Below are 10,973 nucleotides of genomic sequence, written 5' to 3' on the forward strand. Positions count from 1 at the left end.
ACACACACATATATACACTCACACATACACACATATGTACATACATACACATATGCATATATACATATACACATACATACACATGTACAACACCACATTACACACACACACATGCATATACACATATATACACACACACACCACCATACACACACATTCATATATATACTCATACATACACACACATACACACACCACTTCCTGCTGTGAGGCAGGCACAGCAATGGCCTGATGGCGTACCTGCCTGTCACTGCTGCTCCTTTACTGTGCTCCCTTCCCTCCCTCCACTGAACCACACTTTCCGGGGTTGGCATCCATCCGTGTTCGCCAGCTTATGCAGACTCTAACTACAGCAGTGAGTTCCACCCTTGCTTGTGGAGGTGACGTTCTTTCCCCTCACAGAGTACACCTCAGCTTCCCAAACCCAGCCTGTGGCCTGGCTCCGGTGTAGAAAGCAGTACGTCTGTCTAACTGCTTACCTCATGTACACAGAGTGGTGTAACGCAGTCACCTTGTCATCTGGCAAGAGGTGATTGATGGACACGAAGTCTCCCTGTAACTGCTCCTCCAGCGCATCCACTCTGAGGTGGTCTGAGCTCACATAGCTGCAGGCACATTGGAAACCCAACCGTCACGGTGACTGAGATACCAGCCACCCACTCCCACTCACCAGGTTACAAGCTTTGGGGACCTCGTTTGGTTCTTCCCAAGTCACCAGCGGCTTCATTTTCCTGATAAAATAAGCTAGGTGTTCTAGCTTAGGTGTGGCTTGCTGACCCACAGTCTGCAGCCTGGCTTGGCCACCCACCCAGCTCCAGCCACAAAGAAAGACCACTTCCTGCCACAGTTAGGTGGTCCCTGCCCACCTCACTCTGATGCTCTTGATTTGGCTGCCTCGGGGGTGGGGGTGGGGCAGCTAGATGTCTAGCTCCTGAGGGTAAGGGGTCGTTTGAGAGCCAGTTCCACTTTGCCTAGCACTGTCATAAAAGGTAGTGGCTTAAGGACCCCGGGACCGGGCAAATGAGCTCAATGCCAGGAAACAGGGGTATACAGATGTGGTGCAAAAGAGAGATTTAAAGAAAGTAGAATAGGGTGGAACGGCTGAGCACAAACCCAGCCATAGAGAAGGGGGAAAAATGAAGAATTTAAGGAGTCCCCAAGGAAGGCGGGGAGCAGAGTGTATGCAGGTGCCACCTTCTCACTAACCCAGCAGTTTGTCACCCAGGGTAGCACCCAAATGCTGTTTAATGCCGCTGGGACTCATGTTAAGTGCGGTGCAGTACTCAGCCAAGCACGTGTTTGAGGAAAATGGCATCCAGATATTAGCCAGGCATTTCCTCCCCGGGGAAGGCTACAGTAGGCTGCCTTGGTGTGAAGGAACCTGCTTTTGCTGGGATGCTGGGTCGTGGGGAGATGGGCAGAGCAAATGATCTGGGGCAAAGGGAGTCTCAGTGTCACAAACGGAGCCCACAGGTCACCTCAGAGCTGCAGCGACCTCGTGACCATGGTCACTACACCCCATGACCACAGAGCTCCCAAGGCCTTTTAAGGTGGACGCTTATTATCCATTCTAAGGGAGGAAATGCAGCACGCCTCCCAAGACCGGCCTGAATCTACACGGAGATTTGAGCTGGCTTGTGCGTGCATACGTGCGTATGTACGTACTTACATAGTACGTACGTGCGTGCGTGCGTGTATTCATACGTGCGTGGTTTTTGTGCTGTTTGAGTGGCTTCCTTTAAGGAGAAAAGCTACCTAATTCTCAACACTGTCTCTTAGTAACCTTCGCAGCTGTCACTGCATTTCAGTTGCAGCTGGTTTCAGAACCCAAGCAGGCATGGCAGCATACAGAGGAGCCAGGCCTGGGGGAACCTCAGCTGCAGGGGTATCTAGGATCCTACTGGTTTAGATCCTGTACAGAAGGTGTATGTAGCCATGTCGTTTTAAGGACCCTGCTTCCTGGGTTAGAAAAGAAACTAGGGTATAAGTCTGAGTTTGTGACCGTCGATCTTGCTCGGCTCCTAAGACAAGTGTAGGAACTTGGGAACCTGCCTGTGGTAAACTGTGACCTACAGTATCGATGGCCTCTAGGGAAGCAAGGCAGGGGTCAGGAGTCAGTAGCAATGGAGAAGGGCCCTCGGTTGGGCTAAAGCATGCTGCTGCCATGTAGAAAGTGATGTGACCAGCACAAACCCGTGCAAATCTCCCAGCATCTGCTTTTTGAGCTGCAAAGCATCGAACCAGAGTATTTATTTTTCCACCCTGGGCGCATGAACTGTTTACTTTCTGTTACTGTTTTCCTGTCTGTCTGTCTGTCTGTCTGTCGTCTGTCATCTGTCTTTTTTTGGACAGGAACTCACTTTTTAGCTCAAGCTAGAACTCCCTTTGTTCCCTCCTCTGCCTCCCCTGTATAGGAATTACACTTGTCACCGTCCCTGGCTGTTGGAGCGCTGGAACAGCACCACAGCTTTGGCCACGCCAGATTAGAGTGCTACCAACTGAGCCCCAGCCTTGGCTCCAAATGTCAAAATGGCTTTTGCATCTAAGGTCCTAGCCTAGCCCTGAGAACTCCCTTCAAAGATGATGTTCTGTGTGCCTTGGAGTCACCTCGCTGGTTGGTTGGGCCTTGTCTCGCTCCCCTGTGAAGCACAGCTCCTCGTGTCACAAGGTTGCTCTAAGAACAGAGCGTGACTCGTCAAAGCATCTAGAGAGCTCTAGACTGTGCCATCGCAGGCTGCTTTTGCTCTGTCATCCTTGTCATCGGTGGCCTTGACTCACCTGGGAAACCCCAGCTGGGCACAGGCAATCTTGGCATAGTGGCTTTTCCAGTCGTCTGAGCACATGGTCCTCCATGCGGCGGCCGTGAACACTTGGAGCGCTGCTCTCTGGCCGCTCACTCGCACTGGCCAGGCATGGTGGGGAAGGGAAGTGATTACCAGAAGAGGCAGAGGCCAGGCAGAGGCTGGACAGTCACGCTTGCTCCACCCACTCTCTCTTCTAACCTGACCTGTTCCCACCCGTAGCTCCTCCCCCACAAGAAGCCCCTCCCACCCCCAACTCAGAGCCCGTCTGGTCCCCCAACTGGATGTATAACAGTTCTCCAAGAACCCAGCTAGGCACATCCCTGCTGAGGACAGGGCATGACGCTGGCTATGCCCGGGGTCCATCAGACAGGAAGGGCACGTGCTGGCTGGTGTTCGCTCCCTGTGACTTCCTTCCGCGAACAGGCACGACTCACCGCAACGGTACTCATCCTCCCCGTCCTTGCAGTCAGAGACCCCATCGCAACGGGCTGTCAGTTCAATACACTTGAAAGACGAGTGACACCTGTACTTCCCAGAGCAGTCGAAGTGAACTGGGGAAAGGGAAGGGATGGGAGAATGCCAGCAAGTGGCCCTTTCAGTGCACAGTACCGACAGCAGTATACAAGCCCTGTGGCCTTGAACTTGCCCATCAATAATGAAACCTACATTGAAACTACACCCTGAGCGCAGCCTGTTTCCTTCAGCCCTAGTGTCTATCCTGAACTCCAAGGAGCGTGGCTGCCACAACCACAGTATCGCTAGCTCCAGGAATCACAAGACAGGGTGCATTCAGACTCTCAGGGGATGAAACTATGGCTGGGGACCACGCGCTAAGCTGACCCAGCAAGAGCCCCAACTGAGACCGCTCAACCACCCTGCTTCCTTTCATCTCTGGGCTCGGAGCCAATGAACTGTGGAATACACAGCTGAGCAGAAGGCAAAATGTTGCAGTTACTTGAAGGAGATAATGAGAAACTTTGGACTCTAAGAGAACCCCTTCCTCCCCGTGACCCACTTTCTCAAAAGCCCTACATACCTCCCGATAAAAGTAGCCAATGCGTGTGGTACGACTTGAATGGAAGGCTTTGTCTGCACCACCCCAGCCTCCTCCTTCCCTTTCCAGAGTCCTGTTTCACCAGCTACCTTTGAGTAATTCTAACCGGCCAGGTACCCTGGTGGCAGAGCCTGGAGCCCAGCCAGCGGCCCCTGCCTATTTCCACACTGGTCTGACATTCATGCAGGATGATCAAACCCACAGCCATCAAACCCAAAGGACACCGGCCACCAGTAATTAAGGCCAGGCAGCAGTAAGTACGGACAAGGGTTTGGGGACCGGGGGGTCTCATGCAAGTTTAAATGCCAGAACAGGTAATCGAACACCTACTAAATAATAAATGGTACTCACTGCCCAGCCCGATGGCCAGCGCCAGTATCAAGGCAATGATCCCAATGACGATGATCGGAAAAAACTTCAAGGGCAGAAGGGACAAGATCTGTGCGGCCACTGCATCTCCATCTGAGAACCGAAGGGATAGGGGTGTAAGAGAGCCGGGGGAGCATCAGTTCTGAGTTGAAACTTAAAAAGTTTAGCCATGAGTGCTGCGTCCCCTCTGTGCAGCGAAAGCACTGGCCCCAAGGCAGCTGACTTCGTTAGATGAATGACCACGTTGTCTAGGTCAGTCTCCCTCACCCAGCTCTGTGTCCTAGCTTAGGAAACATTGCTGTGGGCTGAAAAATAACCTCACCAGGAGCCCTTGACACCCAAACTCTCAACAGCCAAGAATGGGATCTTACTTAGAGGCCATAGAGAAGAGAGGTTAAGATTAGGCCCATAGGGCAATGGCTAATCTTGTATGATTGGTGTCCTTGGGGTGGGGCAAGTTTTAACATAGACATGCATAGAAGAAAGATAAGAGACTAGTAGAACAGACATCCATAGGAAGATGAAGGCAGAGGGCAGAGTGCTACGTCCACAATTCAAGGAATCCCAAGGCTATTGGCCAAAGGCCCGTATCTGCACTGGCATGGAACTTCCTGTGTGAATCCATGGCAACGGGGCCTCACTGACATCAGGGATCTCAGACTTCTGGCTGCCAAAAAGGAAGACAAGAAGACCGTTGACTGAGCCACCCAGCTGTGGCATATTGTCCCAGCAGCCCTGGGAGAACAGTTAAAGGAAGTCCCAAGTCCCAAGGGAAATAGGACGTGGAGGTTTTATACGGTGTGCTTGAAGCAAGGAGGTCACTGGGCTCTCTCAAACCATCCCAAGCTGGCTCTTCTCTACAAAGCAAACTTCAGCCTTTGTGCCATTCGCCACATGTGGGCAGAAGCCACCATATAGGCGACTTGTCCTCCCCATCCCCCAGTATGAGGCTGTCCAGTAGCTGAATGCCCAGTTCAGTAAATATCATGTCTGCTTCCAAATCTGAGCAGTCATGGTTCTGCTTGTCACTCTCAAGGACTGGGGTTCCCAGACTCTGGAATCTTCAGCTCTTGTGGGAACTACTTACTAGTACAAACCAAATAGAAACCAAACTGGGGGATGTTGTGTAAAGTGTATCTCTCTAGAGAGGCCCCAAGAAGGACAGGCAAGCAGGAAAACCTCCCTAGAAATGAACAAAAGAAAAAAATGGACTTAACTTCACCCTAACATCACCATGACTTTCTATGACCACACCCACTGATGCTCACGGTGGAAGGGACGGCAGGTTTCTCACACAGCACCAGGTGGGGAGTGGGTTATGTTTTGATTCCTGTTTGTGTGATCGGAGATGTATCTACACAGCTTAAAAGCAGATACAATTCTTGACTCAGTAATGTCACTTCCAGAAATGTATCCTAAACGTTGCCATGGGTGTACACAGACTCCTGTCTCCACACACCCTGTGGAGGACAACATTCGTGAACGTGGCAAACAGGAAAGCAGTCTGAAGAGCCAATGAAAGGGTATCAGTAAAGCCTTAGCATTTCCTTAGTGTGACACACACACACACACACACAGAGGATAGACCCAGAGGGTCTTTTCAATTCATAAGCCTACTCCTTCTACCTTGTCTTTCCTACTTTCAGCAGCCCAGATGGCTTAAAAAGAATCCTTGGGAATCCCGGATACACATTGTTCAGAGCTACAGCCTGACCTCTCTAAGTCCCCCGACTCACCCAGCCCCAGGGCTCATTACTCCCGTTGCTCCTGAACACTTCGCTCTGGACCAGCAAGCCACAGACAGCTCTCAGCACAAAGACTGAATAGCCACAGACATCAAGTGGAGAATGCTTCCCGCATAGGTATGTGACTCATAAAGCCAGCTTTCCTTCTTTGGGTGGCTGGACCACTCCTTCTAACCCAGCACTTAACTTTCGGTAATGTATAGCTTGCCTGAATTTTCTAGATGGGTGGTGGCCACTGTTTCTAAGGACTTCCTGGAGGGTCATAGTTTTCCTGGCCAGGATTTGACCTTCTTCCGAGTAAACTAGAGCCACCATGGAGTTTGGGTCTCTGAAGATCACCCCCCCCCAGCCCCCAGAGAAGAGAGTTTAAACACAAACGCATGCACACACACACACACACACACACACACACACACACTGCCTGCAAGGGCTTAGCAAGTACATGAGCCAAAGGGGCTCCTCCTTAGCACCCTCTAACTCTATGGTTCTGCAAGATCAGGAAAGAGAAGTGTCCAGCCAGTGATGGAAAGATACTCAGGATGGGTGGGAGTCATGGCAAGGTCCTAGAGTGCCCAGATCGATCCCCAGTACCATAGAGAAGGATGTGGAAGGGAAGAGAAAAAGACAGAGGGAGACAGGAGAGAGAAAGAGAGAGTAGGAGAGTGAGAGACTATACAGGGGGGGGGGGTAATTCTCCCCACCCCCCAGCCCCAGACACTTGACCACACTCATCCCTTCTGGAAAAGGCCCGCATCCCAAAGGCCCACCTACCTGGTACCACAGGACTTATTTTCAAATCATCCAAGCCGAAGAGTGATCGGAAGGAGAAAGGGGCCTCGGCTGCCGGAGGGTCATTTTCCCCCATGGTGACTATCTCAGGGCCTCTGATGTTGGGTTCCGGCTCCACCTCCACCTGCTTAGCCAGGGGTAAGCAGGGTTGGTCCCTGTGGAAAGTGTGGGCACCAGGGGTGCCTCTGTCCCATTTTAAATCCTTTCACTCGGACACAAAGCCCACACCTCCTGTGGGTTTGTCGCAAATATCTATCTACTGAGAACACAACTTTCTCTAGGCCACGGTAAATCGCAGAGTGGCTTCTAGAGCTGACAAAAAATCGGAATTTTAATTCCTTTCAAGTGACACCGATGGCGTCCTCTGTGCGGCCACTCTGAAAGCTAATCAAGTGGCACTTTTAGAGATAAGCCCCTTTGTCACACAGAAGTCACCGTTGTGTGGTTCCTTAGAAAACTGTGACCGTCAGGATGACGGTCCTCCTCTGTCCAACATTTTGATTTTTCTTTCTAGCCATAGGATTTACCTGTCGTAGACATAAGATGTTCCGATACTCAATTTGTGTGTCCCAAAACGAAGACAGCACCTGGGAAGGGGCACTATCACGCTGTTAGTAGCAGCCCACAAACACAGCCCTTTCCTGGCTCAGTGCAAGCATGACCTAATTGAAAATGAAAGTATCCGAGCCCTGGGGACCCAGGCCACCCAGCCAAGTGAGGAGTGGCTAGGAGCCTCTACCTAGGGCCAAACCCTCAGCCTCGAGCCAAACCCACACAGGGCTCTGTTTCACACAATAGAGAACTTCTGGAGAGGTCTGAGGGAGCACAGAGATGTAGGGTGCTCCCAGATGAGTCCCAGGTCATCCTCCCAATCGTGCAAACAAAGTGCTCTAAGAATCTGCTTCTGCCAAGGCTGTGGTCCACGGACCCCTCCCCGAAAAGGCTGGCCAGAGAGCCAATAATGAATCTGTGTCTGCCTCCTTCCTGGCTACCTGTTATGTTCACATTCCAAATGGAGATACTTACCATTAAAAACTAACCTGTTTTTTAAAAAAAACAATATTAGTAAATTCTAAGCTTCTGGAAAATATGCTTTGGGGGAGTATCCTCTCCCAAGCAGGCTGTGGTTGGCAGGTCCCATATGGGGAAGCTGGGAAGTTCCTCAGAGTACATCCTGGAAGTGCCCCCTCCCCTAGGTCCCTTACTTACCATTTCTGGAGCCGCCATCCTTGGAAGCTGGATTAATTTCCTTTTTCATTATAAAAACGAGCAGGAGGGTAAGCAGCTGGCAAAGGGGAGTCCAGTAGGGAACTACTTCTACCAAGTCACTCAGCCTTGCCGACTCCGTCACTGATGCCGGCGGCATCGCCGTGGCGCCTCTGTAACCCAATCTCAAAGTGGCTATCAGGTAGCCCTGGTAGTATGGGCGCAGAGATAGACAGAGAGCAGCTTGCCAATGAGCAAAGCCAGAATTATAGGAGCATCACGGAAGAATGCAGGGCCCAAGGGCATTCCTTTTGTTCAAAAGTGAACAGCGGGGCCACACCCAGTGCCAAGCAGACTGCCCCACAGAAGGGCAGGTCGGCACTTTCGTTGGGCAGTGCCATCCACCCAGGTGACTGAGCCCTGGTTGAGTCCCATAGCTGTCCCGAGGACAAAAGATGGAGACTGGAGGATGTCCCGCACTAAGCAGAGACTCCGAGTTCTATGGCACAGGGGTCTCTACGTGCTCTGCGCATCTGTGTTCGACTATGTGGCTTGGGCCGTACAAAATGCTGGAAGAGATAAAGACGGTGGCGTAGAGGATAGCCTCTGGGAAGCAGAGACCTCAGGACAGGACAGCATTAGTCCTGTGAACTAAGGGTTAGGCTGTTCATAGTAGGCAACCATGACTTCAAAGCCAGGAGAGAGGGTGCACCTAGGGGAAACCCCATGCCTGGAGCCCGAGGAGGCAAGGGAGTCTAATGTACAGCTCAGAGAGCCTGCAATGTCAGAGAGGAGTCCAGTTTGCTTCCTGTCTGATAGATGGACCCAGGACAGAACGAGCTCAGCAGAACAGACACATTAGGTTCTTGGTGAGGGCAGGACGGACACACGGGGTTTGAGCAGGCTGCAGCAGGTGTGATCCTCAACAGATACACTCTGTGCTGATTGCTCAGAGGTTTGCCAATGGCAACGACAGAAGAAGTATTTGGAAGTGGTGTGCTTTCTCCAGATGCTGAGGCAGGAGGATCGTGAGTTTGAGGCCAATGGGCTACAGAGCAGGTTATAGACTAGTTCAGGAGTAGTGAGACTGGGGGTGGGACGGGGCTGCCTGCCTCCACCTACCCCACCCTTTAATGTCTGGATTCACTTGAAATCTACCATGCTTGCAGGTCCTTTCTTATCTCTGACTACCGATACCAAGATGAATATTTCTTGAGACAATGGCAGGAGAGTTAACTCTTGAAGCTCTCTTTTCTTTCTGTGGACTGGAGCCTCTTAGACAATCATCTAGAATGTTCTGTCATGGCCCCCACAGTGACTGGAACCAGGAAGAGATGATTGTGAACATAAAGGTTCAGTTGGTATTGAATAAACACACCACTAACTGAGAGCCATGGGATGCAAGCTGAAGGGCAGACAGGTCTCCGCCCCCTCAGCCTCATTTGCATATAAATCTCTTCTCTCCTGCTAGCTTTGTAGATGAACCATCAGGTTGGTTTTTTTCCTGTGACTGACTGGAAAGGCAACTTTTTTTAAAGTATGAGGAAAGGAATAAATCAACTAGAGGCTTCCCTGTCTGACATGAATGAGCTTTCTCTTCCCTCTTCCTCCTCCATTCCTTCCTTTCTTCTTTTCTTCCTTCTGTTTTATGAGTCAATATCACAGTATGTAGCCCAGGCTAGCCTCAAACTCACCATTCTGCTTCCCTGGCTTCAAGTTCTGGGAGTAGAAAGAAATGAGTCAAAACATATCATTATCATATTTCAATATATTATGGATATAAAGGTACCTGCTCAAAATTATTATTTGGAAGAAAAAACCCATCTTTGAACGGAGCTATTTATCAGACCTCATATTTACTTTTCTCTCCTCAGGGTAACGTGGAATGAAGCCCCTATACACGCACGCCTCACAAAGCCTTCCCTGCGTTGAAGATTTCTGTAGACTGACTACAAATTGTGAGGTATGGTGTGTGTGTGTGTGTGTGTGTGTGTGTGTGCACTTGCACATGCTGGAATGTTGCAGATCATCTTGGGCTATCTTTAATCCCTTTCATGGTCATTTGTCACCCACCTCTTTATCTGACCAAACATCCCTTCATCTAACAAGGAAAACCATTGGAATGCATTCATTCAGCAGACCGGTAGCTCTACCAGCCCTAAAGCTAAGCCTGGCATCGGATGGCACCCGAGACTTACAGAAGAGATATCTCCACTTTCCTGTAACCCATCTATCTGATGTCCCTGGCAATGTGTTTGAAAATGCCTTCGTTTAGAGTGCCTTTTGTTCTGTGACTATCAAAAGTTCATGTAACATTTCCACAGTGAAGCCTTGTCATCCAGGGTAACTCGAAGCCATGTGACTCACGGCTGAATCACGATGAAACCATCTCTTAATTCCCTTTGGAGCAAGAGTTTGACTTTTGCCTTGAGGGTAGCAAGTTTTGTCTATTTCTAACATTCAAATTCAAGATAAATAAGTTGGCCAGGAAATTCCTCTTGGATCCCTCAGAGGAAAGGGAGAATGACCATGGCAAAGGAAACAGGCAGAGAAAGAGACTGGCGGCTAGCCCTTAGGTGTGGGATATGCAAAAGAAAGAATGTGGCAGAGAACACAATGGTTGTGGTAGCGTTAGGGTGGAGTGAGAGGAAGTGGGGGACCATGACTCAAAGGGTGTAGATTGTAGATCTGTAGAATGGGCAAATCCAGAGTCAACTGTGAGCTCTCAGCCACAGCGCTGCACTGCATGCTGGGAAATGTGGAAAGCCAATTTCAAAGGGCATTTTGTTACATAGAGCATGGAGCCTGGTTCCCAGGAGAAGGCTCACAACTGCCTGCAACTCCTGCTCCAGGGGAATCCCCAACACCTTCTTCTGGCACCCTCACATGTGTGTGTGTGTGCACATGAACGCAAACTTTAATAATAAAAACTTTAATAAAAAGTAAGAATGTGACAATTTAAGAAGACATATATTTGCATGTGTATATATACATATACATATATAT

General features: G+C 50.2%; 1 protein-coding gene across 1 annotated transcript in view; it reads right to left on the bottom strand.

The window, feature by feature from the left end:
- The window catches only part of Tmprss3 (transmembrane serine protease 3), a 19,372-nt gene extending 11,257 nt beyond the window's left edge, over positions 1-8,115 (bottom strand). Inside the window, exons 1-6 of the mRNA XM_028767952.1 lie at positions 7,971-8,115; positions 6,744-6,885; positions 4,210-4,320; positions 3,239-3,355; positions 2,779-2,902; positions 480-605 (exon numbers count right to left, since the gene is read on the bottom strand). Coding sequence (XP_028623785.1) covers positions 480-605; positions 2,779-2,902; positions 3,239-3,355; positions 4,210-4,320; positions 6,744-6,885; positions 7,971-7,988 — 638 coding nt within the window. The 5' untranslated portion in view covers positions 7,989-8,115. The remainder of the gene's footprint in view (positions 1-479; positions 606-2,778; positions 2,903-3,238; positions 3,356-4,209; positions 4,321-6,743; positions 6,886-7,970) is intronic.
- Between the last annotated feature and the right edge of the window lie 2,858 nt (positions 8,116-10,973).

This window comes from Grammomys surdaster, unplaced genomic scaffold (assembly GCF_004785775.1).
Source record: "Grammomys surdaster isolate TR1022 unplaced genomic scaffold, NIH_TR_1.0 183, whole genome shotgun sequence".
Lineage (NCBI taxonomy): Eukaryota > Metazoa > Chordata > Mammalia > Rodentia > Muridae > Grammomys > Grammomys surdaster.